This window comes from Manihot esculenta, chromosome 14, assembly GCF_001659605.2.
Source record: "Manihot esculenta cultivar AM560-2 chromosome 14, M.esculenta_v8, whole genome shotgun sequence".
In the NCBI taxonomy this organism is placed as follows: domain Eukaryota; kingdom Viridiplantae; phylum Streptophyta; class Magnoliopsida; order Malpighiales; family Euphorbiaceae; genus Manihot; species Manihot esculenta.
The window spans coordinates 7137195-7158776 of record NC_035174.2 but is presented as its reverse complement, the minus strand read 5'-3'; the positions used below and the strand labels follow the sequence as shown (position 1 = coordinate 7158776).

At 31.8% G+C, this 21582-nt stretch overlaps 2 protein-coding genes across 2 annotated transcripts; one reads left to right on the top strand and one right to left on the bottom strand.

Annotated features, from left to right (window-relative positions):
• Positions 1-251: 251 nt before the first annotated feature.
• LOC110631277 (transcription factor TCP17) lies at positions 252-2429 on the bottom strand. The gene is made up of 2 exons (XM_021779048.2): positions 2121-2429; positions 252-1847 (listed from the first exon to the last, which is right to left on the bottom strand). The coding sequence occupies exon 2, from the start codon at positions 1801-1803 to the stop codon at positions 640-642; it is 1164 nt and encodes a 387-aa protein (XP_021634740.1). The 5' UTR covers positions 1804-1847; positions 2121-2429; the 3' UTR covers positions 252-639.
• An 8389-nt stretch (positions 2430-10818) lies between these two features.
• On the top strand, positions 10819-16334 carry LOC110600217 (nuclear transport factor 2). The gene is made up of 9 exons (XM_021737009.2): positions 10819-11014; positions 11896-12081; positions 13451-13778; positions 13868-14100; positions 14189-14363; positions 14726-14847; positions 14927-14989; positions 15647-15710; positions 15845-16334. Exons 2-9 carry the CDS (start codon positions 11896-11898, stop codon positions 16093-16095), a joined length of 1422 nt encoding a protein of 473 aa, XP_021592701.1. The 5' UTR covers positions 10819-11014; the 3' UTR covers positions 16096-16334.
• The last annotated feature ends 5248 nt before the right edge of the window (positions 16335-21582 follow it).

The following is a 21582-nucleotide window of genomic DNA, read 5'->3' as shown; positions in this document are numbered from 1 at the left end:
ATGATGAAAACATTTTTTTTTTTTTTCAAAAGGAAAAAATAAGCATACTTTCTTCTTCCCAAATTCTATTTTAAATTTTAAAAATAGATTAGAGCATTGTTGTTCGGTTATCATGTAAGGTTTGAGCTGAATTTCCAACAGTACTGACACAAGTAACCTTAATGAAAAGAAGATAGACAAACTGAAATTTAATAAGTTAAAGTTTATGATGAAATTAAGTTCATTTGTAATTAAAATCAAGCACATAAATATTCATCAAATCAACAATTAACATTCTCATTCATGTACTCCAAGAACTAAATTTAAAACCCAAAAACACAAAATGTATAAAATTGCCATATTACAAACTTTAGCTTCTCCACATCACATTCTGCAAATCATGTCTGTTTACATAAATCAAACCAACACAGGAGGAAGTATCTTGTTTCTTACTTGTTTTAGACGGAAACAATTGATCATGGAGGCCAGCATTGACTCCCTAGCTGATATTTGCTTCCACGACGATTCCTTAATGAGATGAAATGAGACACCACTTTCAATTTTAGTGTATCAATATAGAGATAATAGATTCCCATAATCTGAAAATTTATAATATATATAGTCTGCTTGGAATTATTGAACTATAGCCAAGGAGAGGCATTATGAATCTGGATTGTCTTCTTCATCAGGCTGCCTTACATTTTTACTTTGATGAGACTGAGCAAACCCAGGATTTACAGTCAAGGAGAGATTCTTCATTGGCAAGCTTGTTGCACGAGAACTTGGCAGGATATGTTGTGAACCTGAGCTCAACAACTGGAAATGGTTGATTTCCCTGGATTCATTCTCTATGTGGGTGGTTGCATAAGGAGGATACTGTGGGAAGAGTGATGGCATTGTCACCTGCGGACATAAAAAGAATTGAGAAGCAGAAGAGAAAGGTGATTGTGATGATGATGGCAATGGAACATTGTTACTGAGGGAAGTTTCTGTTTGGGTTTGAAATCCAGGGGTTGGAAATTGATGAGATAAGGATAAATTTGAAGCATCCCAATGGTAGTAAGGGTTGAAAGGCAAGGGATTGTTTGGTAAGCCAGGTAAAGAAGAATGGCTACTACTGGTTAGAGGAAAGAACATTTGTGCTGAGGCTTGTTCAGGAGGATTGTAATTGCTAAACCCACCTTGATTTTCTTGTTCATTTGTTTTAATCCATTTTCCTTTCTCAACAATTCTTTCAACTTCATTACTTCTACCTGATCTCGCTGAAGCTTCAGCTGCCTCCCAATACTTAGATTTTGCCACTGTTTCTCGGTGATTCTCATCAAGACTGCTATTGATATTTATCCCTAAGGAGTAAAATCCTCCATCCTTATAGGATGCTGAATTGGCATCAAAGAAATTAGGTACAAGAGATGAATTTGGTTCATGAGAAAGTAGCATATGCTGAGGATGAACAAATTGGCCAAATCCTTGGGGCATCACGAGAGGTGGAAGCTTATCAATATCATCTTTAGTGGCATCAATCAACCAATCTATTACCTTGCTAGGCTGACTCAGGCCAAGCCTGTCTTGAAGATCATATAACTGAACGGCTGTGGGCACAGAGAGCCTGATTCGCCTGTCCCTTAAACCCTTTACAGTGCAGACCTTGCTATGCCTATCTTTTCCTCCAAACGAACGCGATACTCGCACAATTCTTGGGTTCCTAAATGCAGACCATTGTCTTGAAGAAGTAGATGGCACTGCCTTGGTGAATTTGTTGTCGTCGGCTGCACATACCTCTTGCTTTGCTTGAAAATCTTTTTCTCTTGAACTTCTACTCATCTTATTGCATCTCTCATTATTGAGTTGCAAATTCTAAACTGAACCTGTAATTGCATACACAACTCCATCAGCTATAAGCTATAAATCTTGATTCGGATTCATATAAATTGAAACAATATTCCATGCAAGAACTTGCTCATAAAATCAGATCACTTTTGCTTTTTGTTGCAAACTACTAGAATTCCAACATGTTAGGGTTAAGCTATGAATCTAAAATTAAAGAATCCGATTCAAGAATATCAAAATTAGAAGAACAATAAGTTCCAAAAATATCAAACATACATGGAATTGGTTAGCATATGCAAGCTTTAACTTACATCAGGGAGAAAATTCTTATGCTTCTTGCAAGACTGAAAGATTTTGCTTAGCTTGACTCATCTGAAGGAAGAAAAGTAACAGTAGGTGAAGCCAGAAAAGGCAATTACATAAAGAAAGCCCTGCTCACAAGTTCACATCAAATTCATTTGAAAAGAACATATATAATATAACCCTTTGAAGAAATTAATATTAGAAATTTTGGGAAAGTAAATTAGTTAAAGATGCCAGAATTTAACAGCAGAGGGAGATGAAAAAGGATAAAGCTAAGGTGCATTGGAGACCATATGTTGTTGACACGTCAACTAGGAGTTAACAACAAAAATACAAAATAATAAAAAAATGATCAAAATGCTGATGCCACAGACTGAACAATCAGCTGCCTAATAATGAAGAATGGTCGGTCTTCCTTGTAGTTTACATGTAAAAATTTTCAAAGCTAAACAAGGTGGATGCATGGGTTAAGTTTCCACAGACAGGGGACCATCCAGCATGTATTAGAAAAAGAGGGCTTATGCTTTATCGACATCTACTAGGTAGCTTTATAATGCATGCCTCTATAAATCAAAAGCTAAGTTTCTAATTCCCCTTTTTACGTGTGTCGGACAATGTGCATCTTTTTACTGTTTAATTATATATGTAATTCTGGGACTATATTACCCATAAATCATCAAAATTTTCAGGATCACCTTAACTTTTCTGTATTATTATATATAGTATAATATTTATTAAATCTAGTTTAACTCTGGCTTTTTTTTCCAGTTATGACGGTCTACTGTCGTTAATTTACCTTAAATATTATCGACAGTCATAATGAGTAATACGCATACATTTCATAATATACCGATCAACCGAGAAGATCTCAAAAGATTAATTATAAAACTAGAATTATGTTAATCCATATAATTTAATTAAGGATATGAAAAAATTATAAACAAGCAAATGAAATTACTAAGACAGGTTTTGAATTGGGTTACGAGAAAATCAGTTAGATAAATTATAGCCTGTGGCTTAGAAAGTTATGGTGTATGCTACAGTAGCTTGATCGACTGTACTAGATGATAGATATAGCAGTAGCTACATGCCCATGTGGATGAGGGACCAATGTAGGCTCTTTAAAGCGTCTAGAAGTAGCAGAGTGAAGGACCACACATTCACATATGGCAGTGAGATTTGCACAGCAGAACTTCAACTTTAATCTCCCACAACCTCATTTTCTTAATCATGTTTCTTCTTCTTCTTCTTCTTCAAATCATCAACATGATGCTTAGCATATTAGGGTTTTTGCTTTTCATTACATATAAGCCATTTTTATATCTAATTTGCATATGTAGCAGTAAAAGCATCCCTTCAATAGCTGGAGTAAATTCCCTGGTGCAGCAATATTCATTAATGGTGAAAAATAATAGAGGATAAAGAAACCCTAGCTAATAAAGAAAACAATATCAGAAGCAGAAGGAGAAACCTGAGAAAACATTGATTTTTCTTTTGGGTTACCTTAATTATCTCAAAAATGGAATCTATCCCAAAATAATTGAGGTCTAATAGAGTACTGTAGTTGCAGTTAATTTTTCACCAGTCAAAAGCTGAGCTCTTCTTTATATCTCCATCTCATCGAAACAAGTTAAAAACCCTAACACTGTGTAAACCCTTTTTACCCCACCTCGAAATTAAACCCTATTCAGCTTTTCAGGGCAATTCAAAACCCTAACATATATATGTCCTTCTATCCCTCTTTTTCACAGTTGATGTTGGAAATTTAATTTATATACCTGCACTGAATCAAGGCTTTTTTTTTACTGCAATTAGTTCAGTGATCTCCCCTTTTGCTTTTTCAGGTTGTTAGGTTTTTTTTTTTCAAGTTATATGACAGACAAGGGGGAAAATCCAGTTATCTCTTGCTCTATCTGAAAGAAAGCAGAAAAAATTGGTGGGTATCACGAGAAAGGGTTTTAGACATTGTTCTGATTCCCCACAGTAAATTAAAAGAAAAAAAAAATGGTCCCAATCTACAGGCAGCCATTAATCTCTTCACTATAAGTTGATGAAGAGTTGCTTCTTCCCACATAAAGGGAATATATCCGATTCAAAAGATAAATAAATAAATAAGAAAGTACAGGTTTTGAAGCTAGGATTTTCATCAATCTGCTGAAATTTGGACATGTAAATGAAAGTTTTTCCTTTTTCCAAGAAATAAAAATGTAGAGGAGGGGGAGGAAGAGTCCATTTCTAAGTGTTCAGAAGAAACCCACTTTGGCAAATGGACTCCTCGTTAGATGAGTTTATGTAATTTTCAGTAGGATTTGAGAACTGTTTTTGTGGGATAGTCCTTTTGAGTAATCTAATTGCTTCCCCTATCCAATTATTTTCATCCACACATTCTCAGCAGTTAGCACAAAATGTCATTATTAACATATATATACTTCTTTTTTCTTAAACCAGAAATATAAATCTATTTAATTAATTGTATCATCTCATTATTACTAACAATCATCACATCAACACTTCACCTTCTAGTTATATAAAAAAATTTGTAATGTTTCATTGTTTTAAGCTACTATAAATGCATGCTTCTCTATATAATTTCTTTTTGTCAAAGCTAAAGTCCATTAGATCAAATTCTTATCAGAGACCTTTAGAAGGATAAGTTCACACTACAAACAGCTATACATCAAGAGCTTTAGGGCACAAAAAAAGAACAATAAAAATTAACAGAAGAGCATGGGATCCCTATAGGCTACAACTCGATTCAATTGATATTAATGTAATATTCAAATTCCAATTTAATTTAAAACATTTCCTGGTATTAATGTCAGAATAAAGTCATTCAAGCATTCTAAACGTATTTAAAAGCATTAATTTTAAGAATGGAATGATATATCGTAAAGAAAATTAACTCAAATACATTAAAAAGAATCAATAATTCAAGTTATATCGAGTTTCTTAATAAAGAAATTTAGATATTCATAGATCAATAATTCAAGAATAGATTCAATTAAAAAATTATTCAAAACCAATTTAAAATAATTCTGAACAATAAAATAAAAGAATAAGAGAAGAAAAGAAAATTTTAGAAATGTAGTTCTTCTTTCTAGATTTTTCTCTTTGAGTCGCTTGTGATTTCCATGTAGGAGTTTTCAAAAGTGAGCCAAAAATTCATTCAATATAACAATTATGATGTATTTATATCCTATTGAGACTTTTATTTTGTAGTCCTATGATAAACTTAGAAAATTAAGTTTTCTTGCAAAAACATAGAGTGTATTATGCTGAAAAGAGCGAAATACGGATTAGATTATAAAAATAGAGGTCTAACCTATGTTCTTTACTGTTTGTCTTGGTCAATTTTTCTCGTATAGACGAAAATAGAGATAAGAAGAAAAAACATAGGTTACTCTATATTTTTATTATTTCGACAAAATCCTTCGAAAGTTTTTAGAATTTCTCTTTAAAATATTTTCTTAATTCCTTAATTTGTTTTAGTTTATATAAACACTAAAAATTAAATAAAAATATTAAATAATAAAATAAAAATTAAGAATCTTAAAAGCAAATATAAAAATTTAATAAAATAAGAAAAATTAATGAAAATAAAAAGATGTGGCGTAAAAAATATATAAAGAATTGTGCAAAATTTTGTCACATCAAATATTCTACTATATATAAATATGAAGGTATTACATTTGTATCAATATATATATATGGGATGAGGGATTGGGAATTAAATTTAAGCCTTCTAAATTTTATTTTAATATAATTGTTATCGAGCGAAATTCATGAGTGTATATATATTTATATTGATATGACGTAAAATTTTGATGTGTAATATTTTAACTTTATATAAATATTAGGGAAATGCCTATAAAAAAAATACTTGGTAATTACTATTTTTTCAATAAATATGAAAATTTAACATATGGATGATAATGTAATTTTTTATTAATGATTCCATAATTTATTTTATTATATTTTATGTAAACTGATTTTATTTGTATCAAGGGGAATGAGTTATCCATTATTGAACATTATAATTATATACACCGGCTGCATTTGACACCACAAATTCTGAAAATAGAGCCTTGAATTTATATAGGTCTCCAGATTTTTTTAAATTAAATTTTTATCTCTGTATAAATTTTTAGATAAATTAATTTGATTACTGATTTTTTTTATTTATGATGATAACGTATTTTCTAACTCAGGGTTTTTGAAAAAGTACTTTTTCATGTAGTAATTTTTAGATAAATCGGTTATTAAACTAATAATAATAATAATAAGCTTATATGAAATCTGTTAATTCCTAAGACATCGTGTATGTTTGACGAGGGAACCTCCCAAGACCTATTGGTTTTCGAACCACATCATACAAGAAAAATCCATATGGCAATTGAGGACAACTAATTATTTCTCAACTCTGACTTGCATATCAACTTTACATCCCCTTTATCTCCAACTCTGATTGTCTATGTTAATTTTGCTAACTGCCCCTCTACATTAGTGAATTGAAAGTGACTGAACAGTCTGAAGATAATATAACACCTCTTTCAAGGCATTTGACTCTGAGCATCATTAAGTTTCTGTTTGTACTGAAGCTTTATCAAAGACCAGCTGAATTATAATATTCTATGAAAATCTCATAGCTTTGAAGACGAATATATTACTGTTAAGCTAAAGTTTCTTGCGGAATATATGCATGGAATGAAGCTGAAATTTGGGGTAATCTTCCATTTTGTTAACCCAATAATTAATTAACCTAATTCTTGTAGTACAAATGCACAATCAATGTTGGAGATGAATGCAATGAGCTAGGACAATCTTGAAAGGCCTACAGTAAATTACTATCACAATCACAGACGTAGATAAATGATATCAGCCATCATCATCATGATGACCAATTTATAAACTGTATCAGAGATCTGTTCACATTCTGATTGTCTGTGGGTAGAAGAATTGTGAGAGAAGCATGAAGAACTCGAAGGAGACAAGAGATTGCCAAATCAAGAGAAGCATCTAAAATAACCTTTACTTCCATTTCTTTTATTTAATAATTTTACCTTGGTCTTTATGTCTCTTTCTCTGATCATTCATGCAGTTATTATGCCCATGAAAGTGACAACGCCAAAACCCTAGAAAATGTACCAAATATAAATGCTGTGTGTGCTCTTTCAATAATTCAAATGTTTTAAACCTCTCCTCTCCTTGTGACCACAAGGCTCAACCCTTGCCCTACGTTCCTCCCTCTCGAAATTATTAATATGCTTTAACTATTAGATTAAATTAAATTGTGTGAAATTCAATTAATAAATGGGTTTTAATTGCTTGGGTCCTATTATTTTAGAGAAGAAAATAATTGAATATAATATGGCTAAAAGTCGTTGATGCCGAAGTTAACTAATAAGCATTGAAGGCCTCGGCGTACGTCGGCTGGCCGGCAGGTGGTATTAATCAGATCCAGGAGAGAAGTGTATTTCTCTGGTGGTCCATTGATAAGTAGAAATGGCCAATTGGAGTAGAAACGATATTAAGCCAATCAACATCTGCTTCTGCATTCACTACTCAGCTACTGCCACCAACCTTCATGTCTCCTTAATCACATTTCTTATGAAAAGTTAAATTAAATAGATAATTTAAATTTTTGTAAAAAGTTAAGTTTAAAATTTTATTAAGATAATTATTGCACAATAATAATAATAAAAGGCTAGCAACAGTTACGATTTTCTAACACTTCCATTCTATTGAATAAAAAAAATATTTATTATATTTCTAAATTTAATTAATTAATCATTAATTATTATACTTTTCAAACAATAAAATAAAAAATAGTTAATAATTACTTAGAAAAAGTGATCTGTTGGTTTGTATTTCTGTAATATCTAAATTTATAGCACAGACAGAGATAATAAGTGAATTATGGAAAAATAAGAAAATTAATGAATTAATTTTTTGCACATGCACGATATTATTCACATTTTATGTACATTTTATATAAAATTAAAATCATATTAAAAATAAATTATTTGATTATTTGTAATATTTAAATTAAATATTTATATTAAAAATTATACTAAATCGATTAAAATATATATAATATGCGCACAAATTTAAATTTAAATATTTTAATAATTATAGAACTCATTATCAAATTAATCTTATAGCTTTAAAAAAAAAAATCTTATAGCTAAATATCATATTCAGCTTTTTCATGCTGACATCAAGATTTTCCGAGGCATTTAGTTGCTCTCCAAACAATTTAAGAGTATTTGGTTCGATGTATAATCGATAAATATTTAAAAAATTTAAAATAATAAATGATAAGTGATATGTTATAGTTATATATATATATATATATATATATATATATATATATATATATATTTTTTTTTTTTTTAAATAAAAATTAAAAGTTATAAAAATAAAATTTAAAATCTCTCACCTTTACTTGAATATACTTATTATGAAGTTAAATTTATAATTACAATTATAGTTATATTTTTTATTTATTCCGATTGGTACCTGATTTAATATTATTTTTCATTTAGACTATTTTTTAAAAAAATTTACATTAATAAATCATTTAAAAATAATAACACATTATATAAATGTAAAATATTATAAACAATAATTAAACTAATCATAATATTCATCCTTATACTATAAATACTATTTATATTCATATAAAAAATGTATTTTTAATTATTATATATATATTGAATAATAAATTAATTAATAAAAAAATAAATTAATAAATATTCTTAATTAATAATTTTATATCTAAACAGTAACATTTAGATATAATTTATTAAATATTTAATATATATTAATTAATTAAAATTAACTATAAACTACCGGTTATGATTTGCTATGCAATCAACGGCCACTATCAATTATATATATATCAGCTAAATTATATATTGCATGCGTGGAAAATTTAAACCTTATTATGTTGTAATAATTAGGCCTGCTGACTTCATGGACTGGCCCAGATTCAGAATGGAGCTCCACTCAAGCCCATGTGTTTTAGTATGCGCCCACTTCCAAATCCAAGATTCAAATGTTCGGTTTCTCTTAAAATTAAAATAAACGAAAATTAGTAATAAAAATTAAGCATGTAAATAAAAAAATACAGTTTAATTATATATAAATTTAAGTTTATTAATATATAAGAATTATTATATATATTTAATACACATTAACCATTAAATATAATAAAACATATATGTAATTCACTGTATTTTATAATTAATTATTTTGTAAAAGTTGAATTTAATGTATTTTTTAATAATTATTTTATTTAAAATAAAAAATTTTATCCTTTTAATTTAAAAAATTAAAATTTTACAAAAAATTATTAAACTATTTTATTGTAAAATAAATTATACTTGATATATGTACTCTCACTCCCAACAAATGGACCCACCATTCGAAATCCAAGCAAGATTTCATCTGGATTTCATCAGGTTATGACCTAAAAACTTGTATTAAAACAAAGATAAAATTTTTCATAGTTTCAAATGACAAAAACAATTAAAATTATTATATGTAACCATATTTAATTTAGACACGATTCATTCAAAATATAATTATATCAACCTTATACTTAATTTTGCAATATTTTTTTTAATTTAGTTAATTTATTTTCTAATATTTTTTATTAGCAATAAAAGAGTTTAATTTTTTATTTTTAAAATAATTAAACATACATCATTTTTTAAAAATTTAATTGAATTTTTTTTCTTTAATCATGCCAATCAATAATGATAACAGTCGAATTTTCTACATATAAAGGCCAGGTCAAGCCTAGAAGGAGGAGAGCACAGGTCCGAGACCAATCAGACCCATCTCAAAGCATGCCAGCTCCACGTGACGAGTTTCAGTCCGGTGATGAGAATTAGGTTGAATAGGCCACTCGAGCAGACTCATCTGAAAGAAATCTAGCCCAGTGATGTTACAAGATATAGGAGAGCAGGTCAAATTACCTCGCAGCGCTGTTCGCATGTATATCGGATAAATAAAATGGGCGCCTGATATGGAGAGAAGTCCTGACAGATCGTACGTACATATTTAAGTGATAAAGACAAACGACACTATAACAGATTAAACGATTAAACATGTCACTAGCAAAGAAAAAGAAAATGATAAAAGAGAAACATTTTATTCTCAAACCAACCTTATATAATCTTTATAAATCCTGTTTTATAAATCTCACAACATCAAATAGTGAAATGAATTTATTTTAAACGTCTCATTATTTACTTCATTCTCTTTAGCATAAAAAATAATGAAAATATAATTCATAATTGCAAAATGATATGCTTTTGCTTTGCTTTTAATATAAAAACACAAATACATTTAGTCAATGTTAAATATTGTCTCTTGCTCAATGTCACAACACTTCTTCCGCTCCCCTTTATTTTTTTAAAAAAAGAATTATTAATTAAATCAAGAATCTTCTTTTTTTCAATTCAAGTGGTTTACATTTTTTTTAATCTTAAAATATAATAAACACTAAAAATAATAAATATATTTGACTTTTGCAATACTTGAATATTTTAATAAAACAGACACTTTTTTGAATTTTTGTAAAATTATATATAATTCTAAAATAAACTTTTTATATTAAAAAATTAAATTCTTTTATTTTTAAAAAAGAAAAATTGGTTAAAAAAAGAAATTAATTAAATAATGCATCACACAACTCTCTCTCTCTCTCTCTCGCTCACACGCATAAACACAGAGAGTATCTTTGCTCCGTCCTTTCCTTTCCGTTGCTTTCCCTTCCCTTGATTCGTACGCTTACTTTCTCTCTTCTTCTTTCTCTTTATTCTTTTATTCTTCTTCTTCATCCTCTTAACAGATCTCACTCTCTCCAAAGCCCAAATCGAACACAATCAATCAGGTACTTTTAATTTTTTTTTTTCATTACTTTACTTTGATCTGATCGATCCGTGTTTCATATCTGTGTTCTTCTAGGTTGATTGCTTTCATAATTTTGCACCTACTGTTCCTTTTTTATTTATTTTTTTGTTATTAATAGTTTATTGTTCTTTGGATTTGAGACTTTGCATTTCAATCTTCATGTCTCTATTTTATAGCTTTCTGTAGTGCATGTGCCGAGCTGTTCTGAATTTTGCTCTAATATCCTATATGATTGTATTTGAACCTGGGTCTCATGAGCTCTTTTTGGCTTTTCCCCCTTTCTGTTAGATTTCCTTTTGGTCTTTTGGTTTCTAATCTCATATTGGGTTTTGCTTGGTTTCACTTGGTTAGTTTTCGTTTTTGGAGCTTGAGGTAGTAAATTAGCAAATATGGCTCATAACTCTGGCACTCTCATTCTACTAAATCTGTTATTACTATTGCTACATTTGCTTTTACCTCTCGCTCCTGCTCTTTTGCTTCATAAGCTGTAGGGATAAGCATACTTTTATTACTAAAGAATTAGGCACTTTGAATGGTGTAAACTCTGTGTTGTATGTATAGCTCGGCCACAGTGAGAGAAGATTATCTGAAGTTTGAGCTTAATTTGAAAATCCGAGATCTTTTCCCAACTAGTTTATCGCTATCTTTCTTTCCTAAATTTTCTTGTTTGAGGCTCTTTTTGAATGTGCCTTTTGATTGCTAATTGAGTATTTGAGTTATTTTATTTAGTCAAGTAACTTCAAATTTCTTTTGTGTTTGTTTTTTTTCCTTGAGGGTTAGATCCTTTTGAATTATCTTTATGTTGATTAGTTCATTTGCATACTTCACTTACTGAATGTTTGCACTGGATTTTATAAATAGATGGCAATGCAGGAAACAACTCCTGCCCCTGCTCCAAGTGCTGAAGTTGTTGGCAATGCCTTTGTGGAGCAGTATTACCATATTTTACACCAATCCCCTGGACTGGTTCATAAATTTTATCAGGATTCAAGTTTGCTGAGCCGACCAGATGCTGATGGTACTATGACAACGGTTACAACCATGCAAGTGAGTTTTTCTTTTTTTAATATCTCAATTACGAACACATTTCTTTGAGAGTTTAAAATGGAAGGCCTAGAGGGCTTGATATTTTAAAATGGAGGTAGCCCTTCAATATTTTCCTTATCCCACCCCCACATAATTTTATAATGATTTAGTGGATAGAGGGACTCAAACCTAAGTATATTTAAACCTAAGACCTAACACCCATTAGTTTTCATGGATTGGGTATTAGTTGAAAGCGACTAGACTAGGACGCAAATTCACTTTGACATCAACATATGTGTTGTATTTTTTGTGTTAATTCCATATCTTTCACTAGGTGGAGCATGTTTTGGATTATTTGCAGCCTCTTACTGATGCCTTCTGACAGCTAACAATGTTTAGGTCATTCAACTAATATATAGGAGCTGTCTAATATGCGATGGACATTAAGCTGTGAAATTTTGATGGATTTTTTAAAATGGAGATACAAAGCTTAATGGCTAGATCAGAGGAAAATTTTTAAGAAAATGATTGATTGCTTTCCTTTTATCATTGTCCCTTTTATGGAAATGGCTAATTTATGAGCAGAAGCCTCGTGATGCTTCGGGAGTCTCTATGATGAAATTTATATTTGCTCAGAAATATTAATGAGCAAGTTAAGCTGCATAGCATGTCATCCAAATATCAAAGGCAAGGAAATACGCCATTTGTCATGGCTAGACAATAGTTCATGCATGCTTTTCACAAAATCAAACACCAGTTAGCCATGTGCAATTTTATTTCCTAAAGATGTGAAGAACATTTGTTTTAATTAAAGAGTGTCATTCATCTCATCAATAATAGTTGTGTTTTTGTCGCAAAAATATAACTCATTGGTCGCTTCAGTTTTTTCTGGTTGCACACCTCTTTTAATAATTATGTCTATGAACCTTCACATGTGAGAATGTAACTGCGTGTACTATTCACTCTTATTACTTTTCTACCCATCTATTAAAAAAAATGATTGTGAAAGAGTATGTGAAAGATTGTTTTCTCGTGAATTACTCCCAATATTGTAACCTTACTTTTGCCTCAAGTAAAATTTTAAAATCTCATTGATTTTTTTTCCTGCATTCTATTTTGTTTAAATTATGAAATGTGCATGGTAATTAGCTTATCTTATGAAATGTGAGCAAGAATCACAATGTTGGTGGAGATTTCAATGGCCAACCATGATGTATTTAGCATTGTGAACTTTGGATGGAGATTTATGATCTTCATAAGGAACTTGCCTTGCAAACCTGTTAATATGTGCTGTTCCGTCAGTGATTAAATTATGATGAGTTGTTCTTGCATTTTCAAATTTGGATCTTGTTTAGATGGGTGGTATTTCACTCTGTTTATCATGGAGCAGGCAATCAATGACAAGATTCTTTCCTTGAATTATGAAGACTGCACAGCTGAGATAAAAAATGCAGATGCGCAGGAGTCTTATGAGAAAGGGGTGATTGTTCTTGTTACAGGTTGCTTAACTGGGAAGGACAATGTGAAGAAGAAATTCTCTCAAACATTTTTCCTTGCTCCACAAGACAAAGGCTACTTTGTGTTGAATGATGTATTTAGGTTTGTTGAAGAGAATGAACCATTACCAAATGATCCTGTCTTGAGTAACAGTGTCAATGAAAATGCTGTGCCTATAACCTCAACAACACAACCAGGTTGGGGTGATATTTCAGAAGCAGGTTGGTATGATTTCTTTATTGTTTCCTTCTTTCTGCATTTTATTGTAATGAGATCTGCAAATGTTGAAATTGCTTTATTTTTGCTCCAGATACGACTCAGTATACTGATCATCTTACAGTGGACCCTGCTACTTCATTGGAAGAGGAAGATCTTAATAATGGTGCAGAAATTTTTGATCCTTCTGATAAAGAGGAAGGATCAGTGATTAAAGAAGAGGTTGTTGAACACCAAACTGGTTCAAATCATAGTGAAATTCTCACGAGTGGTGATGCAGCTCCTGCAGCCCTTGAAGATGCTCCAAAGAAATCATATGCTTCAATTGTGAGATGACTTGTGTAGTTATTTCTGTTGAAAGGTATGGTCCATTTCTTTTACCTATTTTGACATTATTTTGTTGGATAATGTGTAGGTGAAAGTAATGAAGGGTACAGTGCCCAGTTCAGTGTATGTTGCTCCTAATTCAAAGGGGGCACCTGCAAACTCAGAAAAACAATCCCTTAACTCCACAAAACCTGCTTATGCTCCAGAGGCTGTTGCTCCCACTAGTGTTGGTGTTCCTGAAAGCAGTGATGTTCATGAAGAAGGTATGTATGTCTATACTTGGTAGATTTCTAATTTTGAGAACATTTGGTTGTATTAAAGATGTGCATGTAAAACTTTAAATTGATCCATTTCTATTTTGACTGCAAATAGTCAGATTTTAGTAATGATCTGAATGCAGGGCATTCACCTGACTGATCATCCCTAAGGGGATATCCTGATGGCAATGCCCTTTACAAGGGTGAAGACCTAGGTCAAACCTTGGTGGTGGGTGGGGTGGGAGCTGCCTATTGGGAAGGCCAAGGATAGTGATTTTTTAAAATCTCATATCTTGTGTGGGAGATGCTCTGTTGCCTTTCATTATACTTCCATAACCTGTTTTTCTTTTATTTTGTGCTTGTTACAGCTGAAGGTCATTCTATATATGTGCGGAATTTACCTTTTAATGCAACAGCTGTGCAACTTGATGAGGTGTTTAAAAAATTTGGGCCAATAAAGCGAGGTGGCATCCAAGTTAGAAGTAATAAGGTCTGATTTGCATGTGAATTTATTCTTTTTCATAGCAATTATTCATATACTTTGTATGGTTATTTCTACTGGCATGCAGCAAGGATTCTGTTTTGGCTTTGTTGAATTTGAAACATGGAGTTCCATGCAAAGTGCACTTGAGGTACTGCCTAACTCTTGTTTTGCTTTGCTGAATAAGCATGCTTCTTTTTTGTTATGTGGCATTTTGGTTTATCCAATGGCTTAGCAAGATTTTGTGCCCAGATTTGATATTTTCCCTATCAAGTGTGAGTTTGTAGCATATGCATGAGAGGATGGTATCATGGTAGATTTTCCTTTTCCCTTTATAATAAAGTGTAACAATACTTTAAAAGGGCTCAGGATTTCTTCTGTGACTACCATTTTAGAGAACTTGTCTTGACTTGCATACGCACATACACACATGTATATGCATGGGAGAAGCCTTTCATTTTCTTTTTTTCCTTAAAGTGAATAATAAATATCAAACTTGGGGCAGTTTTAGGTTTGAAATTCCATTTGATGAATTTTCATGCTTCTTTTCCCAGCAATGCTAAAAAAGAAATAACTCATAGCCACACGAAGGCCAAAATGTGGCTTAATTTCACTCCTAAATTTTGAATTTATTACTGATTTTAGTATACTACTAAACTTCAAGTTTGTCAGTGAAATCACTTGCAGTCATTTTGTTTGCATAAGGTCATTGTTGCTAGATTTGGGAAGAATTTCGGTTGGATTTTATAGATGATAACCTTATGAAAGTTTCTCATGGAATAAATATTATTTCAAAAACCAATTTCAGGCTTCACCTATCAATATTGGGGATTGTCAAGCTATTGTTGAGGAAAAGAAAACCAACACCCGAGGTAACTTAAATTTATGTTTCATTGGTTGATATTTTCTGCTTTTATTTAATGAGCTATTATGTTGATATCTTGAAGCATACACGTTTATGCTTGTAACCTTATGATGGCAAGTGAAATGCTACTGGTCTTTGCAGTTGGCAGCGGTGGGAGGGGGAGGTATTCTTCAGGAAGAGGTGGGTTTAGGAATGACAGTTTCAAGAACCGGGGGAACTTTGGTGGCGGTCGTGGTTATGGCAGAAATGAATTCAGAAACCAAGTTGAATTTTCAGTGCGACCCAAGGGTTCAGCTGGGCGCAGCAATGGTGATTACCAGCGGACTAATCCGAATGGAAGCAGAAGGGGAGGGCGTCAGGGTGGGGGGAGGGGTAGTTCTGTTTCTACTTGATCATAGGGCAACGAGGCTACATAGATGATTTTTTGACCGTACAAATGAGGGGCATCAAGGCATTAGAAGTTCAGGTTTTTTTATATTTATATTTGCAACTTTCCACAAGAATATTATTGTGCATCCTTGTTTTTTTCGTTTTCCCCTCCTGGGGCATTTCAGGAGAGCTTACGTAAACATGGAAATGTGTTTTGATGAAATCATGTAATCTTTCATAAAAGCTTCTATAATTTTGTAAAGGAGATCTCTTTCTTTCCTTCTCCCTGCTAGAATACTAAACTCCATAGGTAGGCTCACGTGGAAGATGAATATATTAGCAGCAGCATCAAATGATCCCTGTCTTATTACTTCTAGTTAAATGGAAATGCTCCTGTGTGTTGTTAACTGGTTGGGTTCTGCAATTGGCATCTTTGTTTCTTCTGTTGGTTTTAATGCATTGATAAAGAATAGAACGAATGGTTAATGTCCAGACTTCATCGAATGCTAAGCGCTAATTTGAATGGTTAAAAAATGTGAGAGATCAAAAAGTTGCAACTCATATTGGAAGCACAGAAAAGGGCTGGTGAAGTTTGGTTTGTTTTCTGCGAGATGGAGATAAAATTCGCATCAAAGAACGCAGAAACCCCAACCACAGAGAGTAGAGCAACCACAACCTGCGATATAACTTGCCAAAATTAATCCTGGGTTACGATATAAATCCGAGGGACCTAAAAACAGTCCCAAGCTAACGCTTAACGAAGCTCCTGGAATCCACCTATGGTAGGAGACTGAGTTTCTTGATTGTTGATAAAAGAGAGACCAAACTTCTCTGTTGCAGATGACAACTCTAGCTCTCTTGCATTTAGAGTAATTAGATACGCAAACTTTTAGCTCTTTCTTAACAAAGTGCTTAATCTCTGTTGCCTTAGTGTCTTGTCTTTGATATATTCTTGTCTTAAAAATAACTGGCAATGAATTTGGCACTCATCCTAGGGTTCTTAAATACTCTATACCAGTTATGAGTAGATCTCAAAGCAAAGGTTCCTCTTTTCTACCTTAACTAGCAAATATCACAAAAAAGGACAACTCTCCCAGCACTTAGCCCTAACATATTTACTTTCATTCAGAATTTTTAATATTTGAATTAACAATAAATTTTAGTATTTGAACTTTTATAAATTGTTTTATATTTTAACATGATCTACCAATCAAATCTAAAATTTATTATCAGTTATTTTTTATCTCATTTTATCATTATATAGTATTTAAATAATAATATATTTTAATATTTAATAATTCTTATTAAAATTATAGGATAGCGATCTTCAAAGTTTGATTTTTTAGTATTCATATTTATTCTAAAATTTAAATTTTTTATTAATTTAAATAAATAATAAAATTATTATACATAGTAAAAATATCTAAGTAAACATTAAAATTATGAGGTAAAATTTTAAAAACTCATATTTCACCGTTTTATGAGGTAAGTTTTTTATATATATATAATTATAATTATTTAATTTTAAATTTAAAATATATTATTAATTCAAAATGAGTAGAATTCAAATTAAAAAGGATTTTAAAGATCAATTTGTTTACCTTAAACAAAATGGAGCCTACTGAGGAAGAAAAAATAAAATGCCAAAAAAAAAATTAAAAAAAAAAAAGAAGAAGAAGAAGAAGAAGGCGACGTGTGGATTCACTAAAACAAAATAATACAGAAGCAGCAGAAAATTCCAATATTCTAGATTGTAGAATATGAAGAAGAAGTTAAAGAAATGAGGCACGGACCAAATTAAACAGTAAACAGTCTCTCCTGAGTGTTTGTTTTGTTTTCTTCTTCAAAAAGATGTAGCCTTTTGAACCAAAAATCATCGTGATCATCGATGTTCAAGTACAGGTGATTGTTTTCATTGTCTTGAGAAATTAAAGCTCAAATAACAATAGCAATAATCACAATAATACAGAAAAGGATCTGGATTGACAACCAAGATTTGGATCCTCTATTCAGTATTCATCTTCGTCTCCTCAGAGATAGAAGGAGCTAAATCAATGGCTTATAGCTAAAAAAAAAAGGAGCTTGATTAATACCTTCATGACTAATGCCCCACGATATCTTGAATCTCAACTGAGGATGGCAAATCTTTACATCCTTCGACAACCATTAGCAATTCATCTTCCAATATAATTTTGGATAAACATTTATTCCTCTCTAAAATGAGAGCTTCTAGACATGCAATACTTTTAAAAAGAGCATGTAAAAAAACCTCTACAAATGATAGCACCGGTCGGGAATTCTCCCATTATGATCTCTTAAAATAACTGCAGTAGTACCCACCTTGTTTCGTACGTCCATCAAAATTCAGCTTTAAGAAACCCACTGGGGGAGGTTGCCAAGAAGAAGGGGACTGATTATTAGGAACAGAGCAAAAGGGCGTTGGCTCTTTAGTGTCCCGAAATTCCTCCCAAGCCTTAACCGCCATTGCTGCTGAAAGGCCTGTTGTCTTGTTGGAATGTTTAAAAATGTAGTCATTTCGATCCTTCCAAATGTGCCAAAGAAGAAAAGCAAAAAGTTGGATTAACTCTTGCTTCTCCTGCTCATGACATAGCGTATCGCAGACCCTAATCCATTTCTTTATTATAGTAGCACCTGTTAAAATGGTAGATCGAAGGCTCAAGGGGGAGATAAACCAGACTACAATCGCATGTGGACAGAGAAAGAACAAATGATCAACATATTCATTATCTCCACAAAAAGGACATTCAGGATTGAAATGAGCCAACCTATTGTGTAAAGCTTCATTGCATAGGAGACGCTCCAAGCATAATAACTAGATGAAAATTTTAATTTTACTTGGAAAATTAATCTTCCAAAGTCGAATCCAAAAGATTCTAGAGCTAGAAGGAGCTACAGAGCTTGATTCAATAACCCCATTTGAAGCGAATGGTCTTCCTGTTCCTAGCCTTTTTGCCACTTGGTAACAAGATCGAACTGAATAATCAGCACCCTTCTCAAAATGCCAAACAAGCTGATCCTCTCTATTAAAGATGCTAAGAGGGATAGATAAAATCTAATTTACCTCGCGCCTGTCAAAATTCCGAATCAGAGTGTCTACATCCCATGTATGAGTCACTGAATTGATGAGTTGAGAAACACAAGGTGATCCGTTCATCATGATTATCATTCACCAACAATTGTCTAGGGAAAATACGAGGAACCCAAATATCCTCTTCACAGAAAATATTTTCTCTATTGCCAACCTACCATCGTGGACCTGCCTGCAGAACCTCTCTACCCCATATATTCTGTCATCCCCATGACGCTCTTTTCCCTTGAACTGCTTGTAGAAAAGAGGAATTTGGGAAATACTTCCCTTTGAGCACTCGAGCTAAAAGAGAATATGTTGTGATAAGATTCTCCAGCCTTGCTTTGCGATAAGAGCTCGATTGAAACTCTCCATATCTTTAAAACCTAAGCCCCCTTCACTTTTGGTATTACACAATTTAGACCATGCCACCCAGTGTAACTTTTTCTCAGTTTGCTTATGCTCCCACCAAAAATTTGCAACAACACTGTTGATCTTTGAGCACAAAGAAGAAGGTAGCCAAAACCATGACATAGTATAAACCGGAATAATAGATGAAATGGCTTTGAAAAAAACCTCCCTACCTCCTTTGGAAAGCAATTTTTCTTTTCCAGCTAGAGCATTTATTTTCAATCCTTTCCCAAAAAAAAAAAAAAAAAAAAATCAAAAGTCTGCATCTTTGATCTCTGAATATAGGAAGGTAGCTCTTCAAATTCGGTACTAACATGGAGCAGACCTGCTAGATTTTAGAGAGGCGGAGAATCCACCTGCTAGATTTTGAAGAGCTACCTTCAAATACAGTGTCACGTGCATCTTAGAGAGGCGGGTCTACCACCTGCTAGATTTTGACCTTTGCAAAAACTCGACTCAAATTAACTTATAAGTAATTGATATATATATATTTTTTAAAGGAAAATTATTAATTATATTAATAAAATTTTATTAAATAAAAAAAATATCATTTCAAATGGAATGACAATTATATCTAATAAATTATTTAGTTAAAATATGAGCTGATCAAAGTATGAGCTGTTAGAGTAATATCGAATCCATCTGTTTTGCTAGAGTAATATCGAATCCACCTAACATAAATATCAGTTTTAGAGTCTAACAAAAATTTACAATCATTCAAAATCAAATTCATGCATAAGATAATTTGGCAAAAATACTTTTCAAGTGTTTGTTTAAACCCTTACATAAGATTATTTGGTAAAGATACTACTCAAGTGTCTGTTTAAACCCCTACATAAAATAATTTGACAAAAATGTTCCTCTTTCTTTCTCATTTCTCGAGTATAAATCATTAAAATCTCTCAAACAAAGCCTCGAAAGAGAGTTTCTACGAGATAAAACTCTAATAAAATTTCAAAATTGACGTCGTCATTGCGATTTCGGAAACTCATAATAACTAGTAGACCTCCATTAAACATTACTTTCCAAAATAACCGAAAGAACAGACACATGACTCTTCCACATTAACGAAAGGCTTTCTCTCAATTCTTGTCTATTGACTGAGAATCAATCATCAAAATGTAAAAAATTATAAAAGAAAATCCATACGAAAACTAAGAGTTTTTGTTTCTATCAAAAATAAAATGTTTGGCTTGTAACTAGTAACCAAATCCTTCAATACATTAACTATCCGAGGATTGCCGAGTCCTCGGCAGTTCCAACACAGGACGATCATTGCTCGAGTATAAATCATTAAAATCTCCCAAACAAATCCACAAAAAAGAGTTTCTATGAGATAAAACTCGAATAAAATTTCAAAACTGACGTCGTTATTGCGATTTCGGAAACTCATAATAACTAGTAAACCTCCATTGAATATTACTTTCCGAATCAATAAAATTTGAAGAAAATAATAGACACATGACTCTTCTACGTTAACGAAAGGCTTCCTTCCAATTCTTGTCTATTGACTAAGAAGCAATCATCAAAATGTAAAAAATTATTAAAAAAATTCCATACGAAAACTAAGAGTTTTTATTTCTATCAAAAATAAAATGTTTGGCTTGTAACTAGTAACCAAATCCTTCAATACATTAATTGTCCGAGAATTGCCGAGTCTTCGGCAATTCTAACACAGGACGATCATTGCTTTCAGCTATCCTGACCTTTGACGAGATGAGCCGCTTCACTGTTGCCTGTCAAATTAACATTCACAGGGGTGTTGTCAGAGGCATCCTGTTGAGAGGAAGGAAAACAACAACGTTATATTTAGTGTTTTTTAGCCTTTTTTTAGCATCATCATTTATTTGGGCTGCAATCTCCTCATCAAGCTTATCAGGGACAACAACATCCCCTCTAAAGAATGCTATAAATCTGTCAAAGAGGTCTGCATATTCTGAAAATTAATTGGATTGTATGTGAGAAATATCTCTACCATACAGAAATCATAAGTGACGATTGGAATATCTCT